General features: G+C 45.9%; 1 protein-coding gene across 5 annotated transcripts in view; it reads left to right on the top strand.

Annotated features, from left to right (window-relative positions):
• Positions 1-22840, top strand: part of LOC104006775 (uncharacterized) — a 123070-nt gene that overhangs the window by 66106 nt on the left and 34124 nt on the right. For 2 of the 5 annotated variants that reach the window (XM_063812293.1, XM_063812294.1), the window contains one exon: positions 15263-15329. The exons of 2 other annotated variants lie outside the window; for them this stretch is intronic. In XM_063812293.1, the coding sequence (XP_063668363.1) occupies positions 15263-15329 (67 nt within the window). Of the gene's footprint in view, positions 1-8210; positions 8823-15262; positions 15330-22840 lie in introns of those variants that run through there. One more of the 5 variants, XR_010157630.1, reaches the window with a different exon arrangement.

Here is a 22840-nt window from a genome sequence, read left to right as displayed (position 1 = left end):
AAATTTAGAGCAAATGCAAATTAACTGTAATAATGCATCCTGTCTTGTGAAAATGTATTAATTATTTACTATTGCATAACAAATTATGTAAAACTTAGCAGCTCAAAACAACAAATATTCCTCATCTCCCACAGTTTCCAATGATCAGAAATCCAGGAGAGGTTTCCCTGAGTGCTTCTGGCTCAGGGCCTCTCACAAGGTTGCAGTCCAGTTGTCAGCCTAGGCCTGCATCATCTGAGGGCTTCACTGAGCAAGGCCATAGAGGAGTCCTCGAGCTACAATTGGCCATCAGAGGAGTCCCCTGTCTCCTAGGAATGTCCTGCCTTAGTGTCACTGGTATGACCCATCAGTCGTTGGGAACAGCCCATGGGAAGCAGGGCCTCAGCACCAATGTACTGAGGATGTCAGAGCACAAGAGCAGGGCCTTGGGAGATTACCCACGAGTGTGACTCAAACCTTCTGCCCTGGCGGGTCTGGGCCCTTGGAAATCAAATCCTCTCAGGCTGATTTGCTGGATGATTCTGCTCACACTTACAATGGGGCAAGGGAAACCAGAAGGCTCCCAGGTGGATCTCTGGTTTCCACACACACTTCTACCCTTGTGTGAAACAGCCATGCCTTCTCCTGGGGATGAGGATCTATTTATTACCTGGGCCTGGAGAGGAGGAGAATCTTCTTCTCACCAAGTGGTCTCTGGGCACACACTGTCCAAACTTCTCTGGTGACTAAAGTAATGTGTAGTTCAGTGGGCTGTCTTTTGTCTCCTTTTAGGGGTACACTCCTTTGGAAACCAGAACCTCGTATCCTGCACAGCCCAGTGTTGGGAGATAAAATATGCGAAATACCCCATTGAGTGAATCTAGGAGATTGGACATGGAGCCAAACCTGCTTCCGCCTTTTGATTTCTGGACACACATGTTCTTCCTATTGATAACACAGAACTCTAGAGACGTCTCTGATTCAAACAATGCGCTGTGTCCTGAAAGACGGCACCCACCCCTCAGAGTGCTTCCTCCAGGCTGGCACTGAGTTGTGCCTGTAGAAGACCTGTCCAGCCTTCCTTGTGGCTGGCAGCTCCTGGGTAGTGCAGATGGTGATAGGATTAGTGGAACCCACAGCCGTGGAAACACTGAAACTTTCCCTGCAAAGTGGGTCCTTCAGGCAGATAATGGGCTAGGAGCACTGCCTAGCCTGCAGACCAGGAATGTCAACAGCACCCAGAGAGTGGTGCTGGCTGTGTCTGAGAGCAGGACAGGAAAACCCACCCATAGAATCGGTACCTAACCCTGTGAAGATGAAACTCTGGCCCTTCCAGGTTGGAAGTAGCTAAATGTAGTCAACTTGTTACTTAGTGGGTAGTCATGTAAAGAAATAGTGCCCCACTAGGGCACATCATGGGCCTCAATTGCTGATGAGTTGGACATTCAGAGGTGGCAGCAGCTGGATCTGCCTTGGTGTGGGGAAGTCAGTGCTGCTGGCCCCTTACGGAGCCTCATGCCTGCCACTGTGGTTGCTCCATTCATGCACTCATCCTACCAGGCCTGGGCTGACCCATGGTGAAGGCTGGCTAACTGCCATTTGTCTGTTTGGTAGTTCAGTGCCACTTCAGACTTGGTGTTTTCTGTGGGTGTCAGCAAGGGATTCAAGCTCAACCCAGGTGGACTGTTTTCACCTGATGATGAATGCTGTTGGGCCTGTACCATCTATGACTTTGTGGGTCACACAGGCACTTGGAACCCCGTAGTTGCTTGGTATCCCGTGGTCAAGCATTCTATTGAATCAGGACAAGGAACACTAAAAGTTGCTTCTAACAGGGGGCATGTGTCTCTACTGTGGATGACATGATCGTACTCCAGAATCCCAGGCCCTCCACTGTGACTCTCCCACTGGTGCTTGGTTCAGCTCCATCCTGTGTCTTTCCCCACCACTGGCACCACCAGCCCCAGGGGGTCTGAGGGATGGTGGCTGCTTGTACCATGGCCTGGATCTGCTGCAGGGTCCTTTCCTGTGTAGGCCCCACTTGAAGCTGGCATCCTCCTATGTCACCTAGACTGTGGGCCAAAGCAAAATGTCTAGATGTGGAATGTGGTGTTGTTATAATTCAAAGAGGCTCACCAAGCAGCGTGCTTCCTTGCTTCTGGTGAGGGTGCAAGATGCAACAGTTTTTCTTTTACCTTGGAGGGGACACACCTGCATTTCCCTAAACACTTGGCACTTGTTCACCCATAAAACTTCACTTCAGTGCCCACCTTTGAAACTGTATAAGGTTTATCTTCACCTTGTGGGGTGCGTGTGTTTTGCAAAGGGCTACAGTGCACTTTCTTCCTGCTGCTCATCTACTCCAGTCAACATGAAGTTGTCAATGAAATGTGCTGATTTAATATCCTAAAGGATATGCAGTATGTCCAGTACAGTCTTAAGCCTATACTATAGAGGGCACAGGTGTTACAATAGCCCTGAGGCAAACAATAAATAAATGTGTCGTTGATTCCACATGAATGTGAATCACTCCATATCCTCTTCCTTCCTTCCTTCCTTCCTTCCTTTCTTTTTTGACAAAGTCTTGCTCTTGTCCCCTAGGCTGGAGTGCAATGGCGTGATCTCGGCTCACTGCAACCTCTGCCTTCTGTGTTCAAGTGATTCTCCTGCCTTGGCCCCCCGAGTAGCTGGGATTACAGGCACCTGACATGACGCCTGGCTAATTTTTGTATTTTCAATAGAGATGGGGTTTTGCCATGTTGGCCAGGATGGTCTAGAACTCCTGACCTCAGGTGATCCACCGGCCTCGGCCTCCCAAAGGTGGGATTACAGGCATGAGCTACCGCGCCCAGCCCATATCCACTTTCTAATTGGAGTGGAAAGGAATGCACTCACCAAATCCACAGCAGCACACTGTGTGCCCTGGGCTTTATTAACCTGCTCTACCAGTGATAACCAGACAACATAAAAGCTGCAATTATAACTCCTACTTGGCCAGACCTGGAGTAATCTCATTCATTCTTTAGGCCTTACCACTTTCCCTCAGGGACAGGTTGCTGGATTACATAGAGACAATAGACAGCCCCAACACCACCCCACATCCTTCAGCTCTCTAATGTTGGTGCGACCCCATAATACTTTCAGTGTCTTCCACAAGACCCACCCTGGGACACACTATGATTTTTGATTTGGCCAGGATGTGGGCAGTGTCAGAGGTTTCCCTTTGGCTTTCAGCACAATGAGAGTCCTTACTCCACAGACTAGGGACCCAGTGTGGGGGTGACTCCACTTAGCAGTGCAGCAGTGTCAATTATGCACTCAGGGAATTGAAAGATATCCAGCGTTGGGTCTGTTGGCCCAGTGGTCCCATTGTGGGCCATAATTTGTCCAGGTTTACTCCCTGGCCTCCATAAGCCCCACTGTGATGGGAGACATGAGTGCTGTGGGCATCTGGGCATCAATGTCAGCTCACACCCAGTGTCAATAATCCCTCCAGTTCTGCGTGTTTCCTTTCCCCAGTGTACAACCACCCAAGTAAATGTCTATAGGTTCCTTTGCCAAATGATTGAGGGAATTGTGCCAGCATATACTTCCACAGGGTTGCAGGGTCTTCCTCCTAGGGATATGGACTCCTTCTCTGTCACTGAGATCTGAATCTGAATCTTGGCTGAGGTCTAGGCATTGAGGATGGGATCATGACTTTGTATTGGGTCAAACACCTTCACCCTCCTGCTCCTCAATTCTTTCATTCCTATCATAGATATCAAGCAGCGCCCTTGTTGGCTGCCTGTCCTAACCCTGGGACACCACCCTCTATTAACCTTCCCCACATTCCCTGCAACTTGAGTTCTCCTGGCTGCTACTCTGAAGTTGCCATAGTAACCATGCCCTCTGCTTTTTCAGGTCACTGCCACCACTTCTTCTCTGTCTCTTCAGGGCCACACTCTCCCCAGGGATATGGATAAATGCAACTCTGGGACCATCTTTATTACCATCACCCGCAGCCTGCAGAGGACAACACCCCTATACTTAGTGATGCAGGTCCCTTTCACCATCATGTTCCTGAGGCTCTGGTGGAAGGTTGTGTCCTCTGGGCCCTCTTGTGGAGCATGGCCCTGGTGGGCCTTCACCATGCCCACTTCCCTCAGCCTCGTTATTCCTTCCTTTACATGTTCCAGGGCAACTAAGACATGTCTACCTTGTTGAGAGTTGGGCATCTTCTTTTCCAATCTATATGGATTCACCCCAGCGGTGGGTTTAGCTCCACTTATCAAAGTCCTGGGGTGTTTGACAAACCCATGCCTTGAGAAAGTGCCTCCAAGCCAAAGGATTTGTATTCATCCAGCCTGAAATTCTGGTTTCTTGATCAAACGCCCTCAAATTCCAATCCCAGGAGTGCTCCTTGGGCTCCTGTGGGGAAATGGCGGCTAATTCCTGCAAAGCTGCTGAGTGGGATTCCCGCAGAATCACGAGGGTGAGGCTTTTGCAGCATCTTCCAGCGTAGGAAGTGGGAACCATTATTAGATAATGGTGAGCCTCCTCTGCATTCCCAGAGGGTCCTGGAGGGCACCCATCGGATAACCCGGTTCCAGTTTCCAGAATCTCAGGTTTCCCCACCAGGACCCTGACTTTCCTGTAACAGGCCTGCTTTGACTGAGTGTCAGACATGTCTGGAGCACTGTGGCCCTCATAATGATGTCTTCAGCTGCCATTCCACGCTATCTGCCCTTTCGCTACAAGAGATAAAGACCTCTCCATGAGACACTGCAGAGGCTGTCACCTGTAGCCAGTGACAGCTGTTAACAACCCGCAGATTCTCATGATCCTTTTATAGGGCATCAACGCAGCCAAGCAGTAACCACCCAACTCCTCTGTCTTTGTAGGTTTCCCCCAACCTCATCATTATTGTGTAGGGCATTCTATCACCTCACCTGCCATAGCTTCCCCTAACCAGGGCATCTTCTCAGCTCAGCACTGAGGAGACCACAGCACCTCAGCTGCACCTTATGCCATGGACTTTCTGTGTCCCCCACCAACCCGGGTGGCATCCTCTTGGCCTGCCAGGCAGTGGGCAAGATTATTTCAAATTCCCATTTTTGCCTGTTTTCATGGGTCACCCTTCATACCGCTTGGGTTAGTTAGGGTCCCCTGAGGAGCAGACCCCAATACAGTAGTAAATGTGCAAGGATTTATTCAGGGAAATACTTGTGAGAGAAATTCAGGAGAGAGACAGAAAACACTGGGAGAGCCATCAGACCACACTGCAACTCTGAGCCCCAGTGAAGGAGAGAGGGCAGGAAGTTCAGCTGGAAGCATCCTAGACCCTGTGCAGGCTAAGGGAAATTTAGTAAAGGAGGCAGGGAGCCCTGGGGCTGCAGTCAGCCTTCAGAGGAGAAATATTCCTGCCTTAGTTTCTGCCCTGCTTTCCTCAATCATTGGCTGGAAAAGATCAGGGGGCAGGTGTGGGATCAGAGCAAATGTGGCAATAGATTTCAAGCTTCAAGAGCTGGGGTCATCATCGATTCTGCTTCCTGTAGCTGAGGGGCTGGGATGTGCATTCTCATGACTGCCACAATGATCCAGTGGGGAGAGAGGGAAAAAGTTGATGATAAAGATAAAAAAAGATACTAGTTGATGAACTGACAACTTTAAGTAGATGAGAAGGGATGATGTTTGGGGCACCAGAAGAGGGACTGGCTCTGACTGGGAGCAGAATTGTTAACCCCCAGCAATCCCTCACGTGGTAAAATGCCTGACATATGGTGCAGCTGCAAATGCATGAGCAGACAGTGGTGGACTCTGGGAAGTTGTCTTCTAATGTGTTCAGTTTTCTCAGTGAGGTAGGAGGCAAGGTTGTCAGCTGAGGTAAGAATGGGGAAGAAGGGTTGGATGTGTGAGCACAGAGAGAAGGTGTCTAGGAGTCACCCAGGCCAAGAGGAGGCTGAGGGTGAACCACGTAGGGAGAGGGTGATTGCCGGCCATGTCAATGGTAGGGGCTCCCCATGAGGTTTGGAATCTTAAAGAGACCAGTCAGCATGTTGTGTGCTGCTGTCCAGCCTCCTGCAGCTCATGGGGCAGGTGCAGCATAGACAGAGGTGGAACCCACCAGCTGTGTAGTTTTGCCAGGTGAGTATGACAATGCAAGGGAGAGGCAAGGGAGGGATTGAAATTATTTACTGTAGAATTCAAAATGGGAGAAGAGGGAGGAGAGGACACCAAGGGTGAGTGACAGGGAGTAGATGGCAGGATCACTCAATTGGGAATCCCAGTGGGCTGGAAGGATTGTTGGAATTGATGTACCACAGGGTGGACTCCAAGCCTGGAATGCAGGCACATAGGAAATGAGTGGTTCACTGATATTACATCACAGCATATGATAAAATGATAGTGTCTGTGTCCTCAGAGCCTGTGGCCACCTTGCAAGGGGATGAGTGGAAAGATGGCCAGAGAGGGGGAAGTGTGAGATTGAGAGTATGGAAGGGCTGGGGTTCTTGGCCGTGATGAGGCCTAGGGGATGACAAGGGCATGAGATTCAGGCAGAGACAGGAGAAGGTCATGGAGGAGAGGAGTTCCAGGATCTGAGAGTCCAGGGAGCAAGAGCATCTTCTCTGCTGTATAGGTGTCTATTGCTGCCATAAAAATTAATACAAACCAAGTGGCTTTAAACAGCACCTAATTATCATGTCACAGTCATGTGGGTTGCAAGTCCACACAGTCTCATAAGGCTAAGATCAATGTATGGGAAGGCCTGCATTCCTTCCTGGAGACTCTGGGGAAGAATCCACTTCCAAGCTCATTCAAGTTCTTGTCTGAATTCACTTCCTTGCAGATAGAACAGAGATTTCCACTTCCTTGTTAAGAGCCACCCTTAGCTCCTAGAGTTTTCTCTCAGGTACTCACACATGGCGCCTAAGGCACATCCAGTCCTCCTGCTTGGAACGTCTGACCTCCTCTCTCCAGCTTCTCCTCTGTTTCCTCTTCTGCAGAATCTGACTCCAGCCAGGGCAGTTTCTCTGCTTTTAATGGCTCATGTGATTTGATTGGGCCCACACAGATAGTCCAGGATACTCTCCCTATTTTAAGGTCCTTAATCTTCATTACATGATTAATGTCCCTTTTGCCATGCAATGCAACCTATTCACATGTTCCAAGGCTTAAGCCTGGACATCTTTGGGGACCATTACTCAGCCCACCACATCTGCGTATGTTGAAGTCACCAAGAGTCAAGGAGACAGCACTGCTGGAGAGGGTGACAGTGAACCAGGAGCTACAAGGGTCAGGATTAAGAGGAATGGCTTGGGGCACAAAGGGAATGGCTACAATATGGGGAATGGGGCCCTAATCTGCTGACAGCTTAGGGGTTTAGGGAGGAGGGAGGGAGAAAGGTGTGAGAACCACAGCGAGGAGCAAGGACCCCACCTCACCTCTGAACCCAGGGGTACAAGTCCCTGGGAAAACTCCCCCATGTGGGAGGACTTTGGAGGGGGTCATGTCCTCAGGGAGACCAGGTTGCTGCTGGAGCTGTGAGGTGCAGGAACATCCTGAGAGAGGGTGTGGAGGTTTTGCTAATCTTTTTGCTGGGGGAGGGTCTTGCCTCAGTGTTGACTATTGGCTGATCAGGAGGGTGGTTGCTAAAGACTGCTGTGGCAACTTCTTTAGATATGACAGTAAAGTTTGTGGCATGGATTGTAAATCGGAAATCAGTACTTAAGTAAGGTCAATATGAGTTTTCAAGTCAGGTGGACCTGAATATGAACCCTCCAGGCCTTTCCACCAGCTAGCTGTAGAGCCCTGGGCACATCTGGCCCACAGTTGGCCCTGACAGACACTTGCCCAGTGAGTGAGTGCTGAATGAACCCATATGAGTCAGTTTCCTCATCTGCAAACTGGTGATGTAATTCCTGCCTTGCCAATTCAGAAGAATAAGTGAGAAGAAACCCAGTGCCAAGAAAAACAGACACAAGACCTGTGGAAGGCTGGGCACCAGTGCTCTAAAGCAAGCTCTGCCTAAACTGGCAGGATCATTTTTCACATCAGAAACAGGAATTGGTCTGGATTCTGTCTGGGACCAGGCTGAGAGGGAGGTGGAGGCAGCAGAGCAGGGCAGGGGTGGGGCCTATGCAGAGCCAGGTGCTGAAGCAAAGCCAAGGCCTGGAGGGAGCGAACTCTTGGTGTCTTCTAAGCAACTCAGACTGCTCCCTGCCTCAGCTACCATGGTCCTTTCTCTCCAGGATCTCTCGGTGCTGTTGTCTTCACCTCCTCCGGCCCTCCTGGTCCCTAGCTCTCCAGGACTCACAAAGATGCTGCTCTGAAAACCTCAAGGCAAGCGTGGAAGAGCAGAACAGCTCCAGGGGCAGTGGGAAGATGAGGGCACCCCCGCATGTTGACGGACACCAAGGGTGGGGGTGGAGGATGTGAAGGGGATCAGCACAGGAGTCAGGGGAAATCCTCTAAATCCCACCCTGCACCACCCTCACCCCTGCAGCTCCTTGCGTAGTTCCAGCTCTCAGCTCTCAGCTCCTTCCCAACCACACCCCAGCTCAGACCTCAGGGCTCTCTCTCCCCACCCCCTCCAGAGCAGCACAGTCCACAGAGCCCTTGAACAGAAATTCCCCCTCATCTAACAGTTAATTATTTCTTAGCGGAGAGGGACAGCCAGTCCTCTCTTTCCAGTGACCCCATATCCTTGTTCAAGGTATCCAGTTATACTCCCTGAGCCGGGGATCTCTATTTGCCCCCCAGAGGCCTATGCCCAAGACAAGGGGCTCCCTGGGCTTCTCATTACAGGGGGCCTTAAGCTAATGGGCTAGAAAAAGGGAAAGGGAGGTAGAATTCCTCATTTACAGCCAGACCCTGCAATACAGGTTCCAAGGGCCTCAGCCCCCTGCCCTGGCTGATGCTCCCTCCACCACTCCCCCTCCCCAGGGCAATGAGCCCCCAACACAGCTGAGCTGGCGCAAGCTGAGGAGTTGCTGGAGCTGGACCAGGCCCTGCTGGAAGGGCAGGAGGGGGTCAGGGGCCCAGGCCCTGGTGCTCAAGGTCTAGAATTTGAAGGGATAAATGAGGAGGCACCAAGAAAGCCTGGGTGGAGACACTCAAGCTTCCCACCAGTGCCCACAGCACGCTCCATCCCTGGAAATACTGCGCACCATCCACCAGGAGCCCCAGGATCAGAAACATCCCAGCCTCTGTCAGGCCAGATAAAGCAGAAGAGACCCCAACAAAGGGCAGGAAATTGGCAGGTAGTTGGGGAGCCAGGGCTCTGCAGTCCGTCCCCCTTTGACCTCACAGCAGGGCACCCAAGCCTTACAGGAATTTACCCTGGACCATGCCCTAAAATAATCTTACCCCAAATACAATAAAGGGAGAGAGCACCCACACATAATGCAGATGCACTTGTGTTTCATGTTTAGTTACATTAAAAATTCTGACGATCAGGAATGATGGTTCAGGAGTGGTGCTGATGCAGAAGAGGAAAGCCAGGGGGTGGTGGAGGCTGTCAGGTGTGGGGGCAGCAGGGTCTCCTTCACCCACACCCTGCTGTCCTCTCCTGAAGGGCAGATGGTCACATTCCAGAATGAGCGAGTCTCCTACTGCATCTGTTCAACTGAGAAGGAGACATGGCACAGTGAGAATAAGGCATGAAAGGACAAAGCAAGGCAGGAACACACAGCACACATGCAGATGCTGGTGTACTGCCTGGGTTCAGAGGATGGACTTGGGCGTGGTGGAAGAGATGTAATATGAGAAAAGGCAGAGACCCCACATAGACGGCAGCAAAATGTCCCAAAACAGCATCAAAGGCCAGGGGGCATGAACCAGTCAATTGTTCATTATGCGTTAAGTGCCCATGACCTACATGATGGGATTGAAGACACAGTAAGGAATAGGGAGGAACTAAGGGTTTCATGAAATCAGCACTCACTGTGGAGGAGATGTCTGTCTCAGCAGGTAGCTCCTAACACTGAACTTAAAGTGATGCTGCCCATCACTGAGGATCCTGGCACAATTCTCATCCGACACAAGCCCTGTTCCAAACCAGCCTGCTCTAGTCACCTGGAAGGAGACAGAGGTTAGGACTAGAAGACCCCAAAGAGGGAAGACAGCCAGAGGGAGGAATGAAGAAGTGAAGTGTGAAAAGATACGGAAAATAAGTGGGTGGGAGAGTGGGTGTCCCTCTGCGTGTGGAGCTTACCTGATTCACGTAGGTCTCAGAATCTTCAGGCATGTCATAGGTAAAGGCAGTGTTCACCTGCTCCATGTCCATGCCTGGGCAAAATAGGGTTGGTAGCCAAAGAATTGGCCTTTAAAAATCTTTTGGGGCCATTCTCAGACAAGTACAGAACAGCAAAAACTGTTAGTCACCTGAGGTGCATTCTCCTCAGGTTCAGAAATGAACTACATGTAAAAGGAACCAAAGGCTGTAATTCTCATGGCACCCAGAAAACTGGACTAGGGACCTGGAGAGTCATGTGCCTGTCATTGCTCCACCACTCACGAGCTGTGTGACTTCAGGAGAAGCTCTCTACTCATAGGGCCTCTGATTCATCTGTGAATCATGGACAAATGCCTCCATTCTAGCAACCTTACTGAAATGCAGGGAGGACCAAGTGATCAATGTGGAGGAAAAAAGCAAAGTGATGACATTTACTCCTAGACAAGACTCTTTAGGAAAATGCACTTTAAAAGGAGGAGAAAACATAGTACCTGCCATCCCCTGCCAAAAAGCCTCTTTGGTTTAGTAATTATGATTGTTCCTCATCTTTCTATAAAATTAGGGCAAAACTAGCTCACTCAATGTCTCAAATAAATCAAACACAGTTTGTGATTCTATGTCCACAACTTTTGCACTGTGTGAAACTGAAAAGAAATGGGAACACATACATGTTTGTGTGGTGGCCAGGAGACCCACAAAGGCTTGGAAATGACCCTGTATCATCTATTTTCCATTGACTCACTCTGTGTTTTGGAATCCCAGGTAATTCATATTCTTAAAAAGTCTCATGTTCATACATAGGACAGAGTAGAAAAGGTAATATTTCTGTTTTAATTTGCTAGGGCTACCATAACAAAGTACCACATGCTGGGTGAGTAAAATAATAAATATGTATTGTCTCACAGTTCTGGAGGCTACAGGTGCAGGTCAAGGTGCTGCAGGGTTGCTTTTTCCTGAGGCCTCTCCCCTTGGCTTGTAGATGGCCACTTCTGTCTTCTCAACATAGGACTTCAACATATGAATTTCGGTTGGGGAGGGACACAATTCATCTCATAACAGTGTGGATCATCCTTGGTAGTGGATATTCTAAAAAATAAAAGAGAGTATACCCCTTTGGCTTGGTGCTTTCTCTTGGTTTTCTCAATTTTTGGTCTTGCAATAAGAAAAAAAAGAACAAGAACCAACGTTTAGTTTTTCCCAGAAGGTGAACCCTCCCTACATCTGGGTAACCCCAGACCCCAAGAAGAGGGGCTGTGCAGTTCTCCAGAGTCTTACTTTCTCCAGGAATTCTGTTTCTGCCTTTCTAACTGGGGAGAAGATTCTCTCAGGAGAGCCACCTCTTCTGATGCTGTATGGGCTTCATTCTGCTTGAACTTACAAAGTGGATCTTAATAAAAAGGAAATATTTGCCAATTTTTATCATGGTCATATTTTTGTACTTTTTAAAATGTCCCATATTGTGTTGAGTTTATTTTAAAAATATTTTTTAAAGGTAATACATAACATTTTATATGTTTATGGGGCACATGTGATCATTTGATACATGCACAGAATGTGGAATAATCAAGTCAGGGTGTTTAGGGAATCCATCACCTCAAGCATGTATCATTTCCTTGTGTTGGGAACATTTAAAATCCACTCTTCTAGCTGTTTTAAATATACATAATTGTTAGCTTTAGTTGGCCTGCTGTGCTATAGAACATTAAAACTTTTTTTTTATATAACTGTACATTTGTACCCATTAATCTACCTCTCTACATCTTCCCACCCCTACATTCTTCCCAACCTCTGGTAATTTTCATTCTACTCTCTACCTCCATGAGATTAATGTCTTTAGCTCACACATATGAGTGACAACATGTGATATTTGTGTTTCCTTGCCTGGCTCATTTCACCTAACATGACCTCTGGTTCCATCCATGTTGCTGCAACTGACAGGATTTCATTCTTTTTTTATGGCTGAATTGCATTCCATTGTGTATATACTACAGTTACTTTATTCATTCACCCATTGATAAATTCACCCATTGATTTCACATCTTTGCTATTGTGAATAGTGCTTCAATAAACATGGGTGTGCAGGTACTCTTTTGATATATTGACTTCATTTCCTTTGGATAAATACTCAGAAGTAGAATTGTTGCATCAGATAGTAGTTCTATTAATAGTTTCAGTTTTTTTGAGAAATCACTCTACTGTTTCCCATAATGGCTGCACTTATTTACATGACCACCAACAGTGTATAACAGTTCCCCTTTCTCCACGTGCTCACCAACATCTATTATTTTTTATTTTTTAATAATAGCCATCTTAACTAGGGTTAGGGTAAGATATATCTCATTGTAGTTTGATTTTCATTTTCCTGGTATTTAGTGATGTTGGGTGTTTTTCACACACCTGCTGGCCACTTATATGCCTCCTCTTGGGGAATGTCTATTCAGATCCTTTGTCCACTTTTTAATTGGGTTATTTGTATTTTTTACTGCCAAGTTTTTAAGTTCCTTGTATATTCTAGATATTAGTCTAGAATATACTAATTGGATGAATATACTGGTTGGATGAATACTTAGTAAATATTTTCACGATTCAACAGGTTATTGCTTCATTCTGCTGGATGTTTCCTTTGCTGTGCAGAAGTTTTTAGCTTAATATAGTCTCATTTGTCTATTTTTACTTTTTTTGCCTGTGCTTTTGAGGTCTTAGCCATAAAATCTTTGCCTAGACTCATGTCCTGTAATGTTTCCCATAAGTTTTCTTCTAGTAGTTTTACAGTATTGGGTCTTACGTTTAAGTCTACAATCCCTTTTGAGTTGATTTTTTGTATATGGTGAGAGACAGGGGTCTGGTTACATTCTTCTGCATCTGGTAGCATTTTCCCAGCACCATTTATTTAAGAGACTGTTCTTTCCCCATTGTATATTCTTGGCTCCTTTGTCAGAGGAACTCCTTTGAGAGTTCTCATTAAGAAGCAATGTTTAGTTTCACCAAATGCTTTTTCTGCATCTATTGTGATGATAATATGGTTTATGTCCTTCATTCTGTTGATGCAGTATATGACATATTTTGATTCACATATGTCAAACAATCCTTGCATCCTGGGTATAAAACTCACGTGATTATGGTGTATTGTTTTGATCTGTTGTTGGATTTTGTTGCTAATATTTTCAATTACTATTTTTTATTACTAACATTTAAATTTTTATTGTAAGCATTTTAAACTTGTAAAATTTTCATATACTGAAATGATCAGATCTGTATCAAATTCATCAATGAAGTTTGACAAATACAGTCGTAGCACCCATGCCACTATGAAGATACACAAAGTTCTCTATTTTTCTGCCTTCAAATTAGCCCCCTTTCCCCAGCAGCCATTGATCTGATGACTATCATGATAGAGTAGCTCTTCCTGTTTCAAAACTTCATACGTATCCATTCATCCCATATGGCCTCCCTTGTGCCTAGCTTTTTGCACTTGGTGTAATATCTATGTGGTCTGCCCAGCTTGTTGCATGTATCAGTAATTCATTCATTTTTAATGCTGGTAGTATTGCATTGTATCACTGAGTCACAATTTTTTTGTACATTGTGGGGGTATTCACGGTTTTTTATTGTTACAAATAAAGGAACTATGGATATTATTGTACAGGGATTCTTGGACATAATCTTTATTTCACTTGAGTAAATACCTAGGAGTGGAAATGCTAGCCATAGAGTACTAGCTTGTTTAACTTTATTAGATGATATAAAAGTGATTTTCAGAGTGTCTGTTTTATATTCTTATAGGCAGTGGATGAGACTGTTTCACATCCTTGACAACATTTATATTTATTAATCACTTAAATTTCAGCCATTCTAATAAGTGCTTAGTGGTTTCTCGCTGTGGTTTTACTTTGCATTTTTCCCTGATGACTATTGGCCATTCATGTGTCTTTTTTGTAATGTTTCAGAAGATTTCTCTAAAGATTGTGGAAGGAGCTAAATAAACATGATTTCTCTTTCTCTAAGTGCTAGACCTAAAGCGGAATGTTTAGAATCCATCCACACTTCCCAGTCTGGCCTATCAATCCCATATTTGCCCCCTAAAGTCCCCACTCCTTCATCCCTCTTTTATATTTTATCCTCTTCATTCTGGCTCAAGCTCACACTCCTCCAGGAAGTCTGTTACTGTGAAGGTCACTGACATGCTCAGTATTGTCATCTCTCCATCTGTCTGTACCTCTGTGCAGCTTTCCTCACACTCAATAACTCTTTTCTTATTTTGCTCAGTTCCTGTGGATTCACTTCACAAACATTAATTCAAAGTAGTTCCAGCTGGAAGAAAGAATAGAAAATTATAAAAAATCTTTGTGAAGGCACCACCCAGGTTTGTCAATTGGCGACATTTTAATATTATTGGCTATATGTAGTATACATAGAAAAATAATAGAAATATATGTAGATAGCCTTGATTTTTCACAGCTCTGATATGCACGTTTCAGTCAGTACTGTACTGAGCAAATCAAGAATTCCAAGAGGATGTGTGACTTGAATTTAGTGTGTGCCTTTATATTTTTACTAAGTTTTAGGAAATCTCTTTGAAGTCTTTTAGACTTGTTTTTTTAGAACAGGTCTCACTCCGTCACCCAGGCTTGAGTGCAGTGGCACAAACACAGCTCACTGTACCTCAACCTCCCAGGCTCAAGCGATACACCTACCTCAGCCACCCAAGTAGCTGGGGGTATAGCTATGCTCCACCATGCTGGGCTAATTTTTGTATTTCTTGGAGAGAGGGTTTTTGCCATGTTTCCCAGGCTGGTCTTGAACTCCTGAACTCAAGCGATCCACCCACCATGACCTCCCAAAGTGCTAGGATTACAAGTGTACACCACCTTGCCTGGCTTTGCTTTTAGACTTCTTATAAATTGTTTCTTGCTAATTTTATCATTCATTTGCTTGCTTTTTCAGTTAACATGTTCTATGACATGAATCTATGTTCATACAAATAGTTCATTTGCTTTCATTGGTGGATAGTATTCCATGGGAGGAATATACTACAATTTTTCTCTTTCCCTCTTCATTGACCTTTAGGTTTTCTCTATTGTAGACCTCACTGCAATGAACATCCTGGGACATTGCCTCCTGCTCTCAGAGATATGTGAGTTTCCCTAGAATATGCATATAGGAGTGGGGTCACTACAGCTTTTCCATATGATGTTACATGATGCAAAATTGTTCTCTGAAAGAAATAATCCAAATGCCTATCAAGAGGGGGCTGATTAAAAAGCACCGCACTCAAAAGAAGCAATCTCTATTTTTTTTTTAAATATTGCATATGTATACAATGGTGTATCATGAAAATTTCAAACAAAGATGTAGCTAAGCTCTTGGTATTTCTTCATGTGATGGTCTTTGTGATACAATGTGAAGGGAAAAGGCAAGGTGCAGGAAAGCATATGTAGTTTGCTAAAATTTGTGTGAAATGGGAGAAAGATTATATACATATACATTTAGATTGACTTGCATATGCATAAAATGCCTTTGAAAGAATAAGCAAGAAACTGATATAAATAGCTGCCTGTCAAGATGGGGTAGCATAAGAGAGAGACTTTTAACTTTTTGAGTTTTGAGCCAAGTCAAAACATAAAATAAAAGATAATTCCAAGGCAGACAAAACAAACAAAATCAAATCCTTCAAAATAAAAAACTTAAAAAAAGAGCCTAACAGAATTAATTCTGTTACCTTCCTTAATTAAAAAAAAAACTGTCTAAAAATTATATCACTCCTTAAACAAGGATGTTTCCTGTCACTTTAATTCAGTATGTTGTTTTCTTTTTCATTGCACTATCTTTCTTTATGTGTGTGTCTGTCTTTCATTCATTAAAAGTCAAAATGAGAGCATGGTTACTTAACAAATGCAACCGGTTTGGTGAAGGAAATTTTGACCAAATCCTGATGTAAATGGTGAAGCCCAATCTACAAGGAATTCTACGGGGTCCAATGTACCAATTGTGGCTTCAGCGGGCTCAGAACTTCCTCTACTGTCCATATGAGCTCAAGTATGTGATATTTAGAAAAGAGAACACTTGGTAATTCTCTTGGAAAACACACGATTGAATCCATTTGCTGAATTTGGAAGGTTCTCATTATGAGCCCATTCTAAGTATGTGTCATATGAGGTCACCCTGTATTTGGATCAGAAGGTATAGTCAGAGCTCACATCCCAGGCCCAAACAGCCCAGGACAGCAGAGCAAGACCCGTAGGTCAGTTTCATAAGGGGTGGGAAGGATTGGGGGTGTGGGGGCCACTTGTGAAGTAGTGGGAACCCCAGATGCTATGTGAAGCTCAGCCTCTGGATTTCCCTGTAACCCCACATTTGATTCCTTCCTGGGTGTCTGCCATTCCTGGGATCCCAAGGAAATCAAATGCTGCAGACTTGGGTGGGGTGCTCTCCAAGATGGCCCATGCATGGTCTAGTTTATCCTATACCTCTGCCTGTCAGCCCTCTTCTGATATTAGAAATCAATATGGATTGCCTTAGGGTGGTGATTCTCAAAGTGTGTTCCTGGGACAAGTAGCATTGGCATCACCTGAGGACTTGTTAGAAATACAATTTTCAGGCCCTGCCTCAGACCTACTGAATCAGAAACTGCATTTTAACAGGCCCCCAGCAGAATTCTGCATTTCAAATCAGGCCTCTCTCTCTCTGTCTCAAGACTCAATATTGAGCAGCTATGACTTCTGGATAGTCATATATGGGACACACTTCCTTGCCAGGAAGCACCTGGCTCCTCAGTCAGCTTAGTCTGAGTCCTGGCCTGGCCTAGGGGAGAAAAATTCATGTCCTGGGTTCTGAGCAATGCTCTCCTGTCCTGGATGCCTGTCAGACTCCTATTTATACCTCAAAACGCAGCTCAAATGTTGTGTCTTATGAAGCTTCTGTGACTCCTTGGTCAGAGCAGATGGTCTACATGTGCATCCGCAAAGCAAGTTGCATGTTCTGCCAACCATTTGTGTAAGAATTTCCTTACTGGCAACAGAGTGAGACTCTGTCTAAAAAAATAAATGAATAAATAAATAAATAAATAAATAAAGAGTTTCCTTACTGATCTCTGCCTGAGCAAGACGGCTTAACCTTGAAGGCAAGGGGGGTTTGGTTCCTCTTACCTCAGCCCCAGCTCCTTTAACACAATGCCTAGCACATGGTAGGTGTTTGATAAATGTTTACCAAATGAAGGGATTTCCTGCAATGACCTAGGAGACAAGAAGGTGGAATAAAAGCTCACAAGCCAAAAGTGGGTGGGAAAAGTTCTTCCAAATCCCAGTGCTGTGTGAGCACAAGGCCCACTGATGTTCACTTTTAGAAGCTTCCCATCTATCTTGTGCTCTTCTCATCAGAAACATCTATGCTTCCCCACCAAGGTCCACCTAATCGCACTTTACCTTTCAGGACCACCTTTCAAATTAGCTGGGTACAAACTCCACAGCAACTTCCTGCCTTAGCTCCAAATACTCAGCTGCAGGCCTGGTGTGGGGCTTCATGCTAATCCTAGCACTTTGGGAGGCCGGGGCAGCAGATCACTTGAGCCCAGGCCTTAGAGACCAGCCTGGGCAACATGGCACAACCCCATCTCTACAAAAAACACAAAACATTAGCTGGGGCTTGTGGCGTTCACCTCTAGTGCCAGCTATTCAGGAGTCTGAGGTGGGAGGATCTCTGGGGCCGAGGAGTTCAAGGCTGCAGTAAGCCGTGATCATGCCACTGCATTCTAGCCTGGATGACAGAGTAAGATCCCATGTCTAACAAACAAAAACTACAACTCTGAGGCTAATTTGGTGGGAGTTAAGAGCTTATCCTACTGCGGTGTCACTATGAGTGATACTGGGTGGCTTTAAGATTAGGGGGTGTTTACATTTCTAAAAAGAAAATTGCTCCACAAAGAATGTAAAGTTTTGGTGTGTGCAGGGGTGGGGTCTTCAGGAGAAAAAAGGCAATAAGCTCCAGTAATACTCAGTAGCTGACTGTCCTGCCCACCTCTCACCCAGAGCCTAGGCAGGGGCTGGATTCTCACCTCAGCCCCTCCTCAGTGTACCCTGGATGTGGATGGTCCCTCAGTGTGAACCCACCTGGGCTCTGACTGTGGCTGCTCTTCCCACTGTTATGGAGCCTTAGTGGGTGTGGCGCATGCAGGGGGCCTGCTCAGGAGACCAAGTGCCCTTTAAGTCTCAAGACCTACATTTTTGAAGCACCCATGTCAGATGTTCAGGATGGAAGGGACTCAGATGCTCAAATCATAATAAAAGAAAGAATCCATCCCACTCTCTCAGGTGTGGTGGAATTAAAATTAAATGATAATCAGTAATCTAAAATGATCATATTCTCAATGTTGACTTTATCATTCAGCCGACGCCTATAACCCAGGGATGGATGAGGCATTGTGGAGGAAGAGTTTATTTCTTCTTTCTGAAGGCTCCATCAGCTGGAGTTTTTGCCCTATGACATGGAGAGGAGACTTTGCTTCAAGCTAAGTTAGGACTGAGCACAGTGGCTCACCCATGTCATCCTAGAACACTGGGGAGGCTAAGGCAGGAGGATCACTTGAGCCCAGGAGTTCAAGACCAGCCTGGGAAGCAGTGAGATGTATTCTGTTCAATTTTTTTTTTTTAAATTAGATGGTCATTTTGGGGCTTTCCTGTAGTCTTGGCTACTCTGGAGACTGAGGCAGCAGGATCACTTGAACCCAGGAGCTCAAGGCGGCAGTGAACTATGATCAACTCACTGTACTACAACCTAGGTGAGAGAGCAAGTCCCTATCTCTAAAAAAAGAGAAAGTGACCTGAGTTGGGATAGGACATTTGGACTTTTTCATTAAAATTGTATTTCAAATGTTGTAAAACTTCATAATCAGCATTTTACCCTTTTAGAAAGTAGAATCTGCTCAATTACAGAAAATATAAAAAATGTAGTGAAGCAGAAAGATGGAAAACACCTGTGTCCCCACTGGGAGGATCTGGATGAACCTCTGCCTGGCAGAGCCTCAGAGACGTCAGTGAAAAGGGGCCCTGGAGCTGTGCTTTGCAGCTGCCCCCTGAGTTTCCACCCCTGGTTTCTGTTCATGTGGTGTCTGTGCAGGATGACTTAGTGCAGTCACACTGTATGAGTTATTTTGAATCTTGCTTTTCAAACTTTATTATTATCAATAAGCAACTTTATATGTTATCATAAACTCTTCTTAAACAGTACTTTTCCTGGCTGTATACTATTTCCAAAAAATGACCCAGCTACTCTTCTTTTACAAGTTCTTCTTCCTTATTGTAAATAATATCTGATTAATATCCTTATACCTAAAGATTCTTCTATATTTTGCATTTCATTGTAGAATTATAGATTTCTCAAATATAAATTATTTGGTCAAACTGCATGAACTTTTTTTGTTTTGTTTTTGAGATGGAGTCTCACTCTGTCACTGAGGCTGGAGTGCAGTGGCACAATCTCGGTTCACTGCAACCTCCACCTCCCAGGGTCAAGTCATTCTTGTGTCTCAGCCTCCCGAGTAGCTAGGATTACTGGCGTGCACCACCACACCTGGCTAATTTTTTTATTTTTAGAAAAGACGGGGTTTTACCATGTTGGTCAGGCTGGTCTCGAACTCCTGACCTCAGGTGATCCACCCGCCTCGGACACACATGTTATAAAATTGCTTATCAAAAGCAGCATACCAATTATATTCACCCATCATTCACCTCTTATTTGTTAAGCCCCTCCTCTGTACTGGTATGTTCTAGATGCTAGGGATACAAGTGGTGGCTGGACAAGGTCCTGGCCTCAAAGAATATGTTTTAGTGGTACAGACGACAACTTTCAAATTTATTCTAATATCAGTGATAATTGTTATGGAGAAAATATACTTGGGTTAGAAGATTGGTGGTGGTGAGGATGGCAGGAGATATATTTTGTTGGATAAGAGGTTCCTGAGAACTTGACTAAGGGACATTTGAGCAGAGAACTGAATGGCATGAGGAGTGAGCCATGTGGATCCCTGGGGAGCAAGTGCATGTGGGAGTACCAGCAGGGGCCGGTGGCAGAGACAGGATTGAGCAGTGACAAGAGACTGGTGCGAGTGCAGATGAGTGAGCTGGGCTGAGAGTGGTGAGATGAGGCCAGAATGGCCAGAGGGGCCCCGTGTTGAGGGGCTGATAGGAAATGGAGAGAGGAAGGGAAGAGGCTGGAGTGTCTCTGGGATGTGGTGGTGAGGATGGGCTCTAATTCCCATTCGAAAGGTTCACTTTGCCTGTTGTGTGGGTGATGGACAGCTGCATGAGATGCAGCAGGCAGCCCAGCTGGAAGGCCCGTCGGATTTACTATCCTAGAGAGAATGGCTCTGGGGAGGAGGCAGTAGACGAGTGTGAAGTGATTGGTTTTGGGGTTAATACATTTTTCAGATGGTCTCAGCAGTTATTTAATAGAGAACCATTCATTTATTTCCACAGTTGATTCCAGATGGCTTACTACAACAAACCAAATAATAAATATACATGCATTATTTAAAAACCAACAAGGCCCGGCGCAGTGATTCATGCTTGTAATCCCAGCACTTTGGGAGGCCGAGGCGGGCAGATCACGAGGTCAGGAGATTGAGACCATCCTGGCCAACACGGTGAAACCCCATCTCTACTAAAAATACAGAAATTAGCCAGGTGTGGTGGCGGGCCCCTGTAATCCCAGCTACTGGGGAGGCTGAGGCAGGAGAATCGCTTGAACCCGAGAGGCGGAGGTTGCAGTGAGCCGAGATTGTGCCAGTGCACTCCAGCCTGGGTGACAGAACGAGACTCCTTCTCAAAAAAACAAACAAACAAACAAAAAACCGCTGGTAAAATATAGACTTAAAATATTAAGGCTGGGGTAAAGCTAGAACATTACTCAGCAAGAAGGAACATCTGAAACATTTGCAGAAATTGAGTTGACTGTTTCCCTAGCCATGGATTTGTTGGCTCACAAATGTGTTGCATCAGGGAGCCACAGAGGGGGGTGACAGTGCAGGTCACTTGGCCCTTGTTTCCTGTTTCAGGAATATTTTCCTATTTTACACTTAAAGTCAAAGCAAGTTTATGTAACTGTAATTTGTTCAAAAATGAAGTCAACAGCTAAAAAGTCAGAAAGTAAATGTACAAACCCCAGGGGTCTAAGGACAGTCTATATTTCTCCCCCAAAATGTCCTCACCCTGCACTATTGAATGGAGACGGTCCTTTCCAGGCGCCCTAAGATGCAGGGGCGACTGGGCTGCAGCCCTACCTACAGGTGTCCTTCTTTATACCTGCAGTTTCCTTTACACCTGACAGCCAACTTCACTGACCTCACCTGAGCTAGGAATTTGTTTTTTTTGATATTGGTTCTATTTGAGTCATTGTGCAGGCTTAAAACTGTGACATGGAAGTTTTGCTATAATGGTTTTTCTTTGATGGAATTTGACACGCATGGTGGCTCTGGCTTCCCTGTTGCTCCCAGGAGAGAACGGAGTGTCCTGCACTTTTTTTTCAAGATCCCTGTGTGTAAGAGTGATCAAGAGACTTGGAGTCAGGGGCTCCTCCAATCTCACCCTCCTCTCTGATGCTTTCCAGTGTGGGGCCCTTGGCTCTCTGCACATCTGATTAATACAATTGTCCCAGCTCCTGAAATAAAAGCACAGGTGCACATAACACTGACTCCTGCATGCAGTGCCAAGGTGGGGAGGTTTCCTGGATGCCAGGTTTAGCACTTTGACTCTCATTCACACACACACACACACGCATACACACACTCTCTCTCTCTCACATACAGATACACACGCTAACTGATACACACAGGCACACACAGTCGCACACACCTTCACACACATATTTAGACACACTCACACACAGATTCACACACACAGGCACACACACACACACACATGCAGCCTGAGTGAGCATTGTGGGACAGGCTGACTTCAGGGGTGGAGTAAAAGGAGTCTCTCAGTTCCTTCTCAGTGGACTTTGTCTCTTTTTCCTGGAGGTTGAGGAGTCTGTACTCCATGAGGGGAAGTCCTCTGAAGAAGGGGGGAGATACTCAGGAGCGGGGTCCAGAGATGGACAGGGATGGAGAAGTGGAGACAAAGCGGAGGGGGCGGGGCAAGAAGGGAGCCCACGAGGAATGGGGAGAGGGAGGACCTTCTAGAGGTCAGAAATATCACACACAGAATTTGGTTCTTTGTTTTTGTGTTTTATTAAGATGGATTTAGTAAACCAGCCGAAGTGCAAGATATGGAGTCTACATTGCAAAGGACACGTCTTAGTCTCCTGCTAGTTTGAACTCATCAGTAGTAGCTAGGAGAAGGGTGCCAGAAGCCTTGCGTGGGGCGCGCAACGCCCCTTTGCAGCGACCCCATTCTCTGCATTCCACGGACCTCCCCACCAGGGACCATGTTGGTCCCCTCCCACCCAACAGGAAGGAAAGGAAGAAGTCTGAAGGCTTTGGATCCTCCCTAGTGCGCTTTTTCTCGCCATTTATTCCCAGAGTGTCCTTGCCTCCGCTCCGCTATCCCAACCCCACTATGACAAAGCACATCCTGCGCGCTGGGGCCAGAAATCCTCCTTTGGCCTCTGACTCACTGGTGCCATTTCACTGTGTCCTGTCCTTCCGGCCATTGT

This window comes from Pan troglodytes, chromosome 5, assembly GCF_028858775.2.
Source record: "Pan troglodytes isolate AG18354 chromosome 5, NHGRI_mPanTro3-v2.0_pri, whole genome shotgun sequence".
In the NCBI taxonomy this organism is placed as follows: Eukaryota; Metazoa; Chordata; class Mammalia; order Primates; family Hominidae; genus Pan; species Pan troglodytes.
Note: the sequence above shows the minus strand (reverse complement) of the source record. Positions and strands in the feature narration are given on the sequence as shown.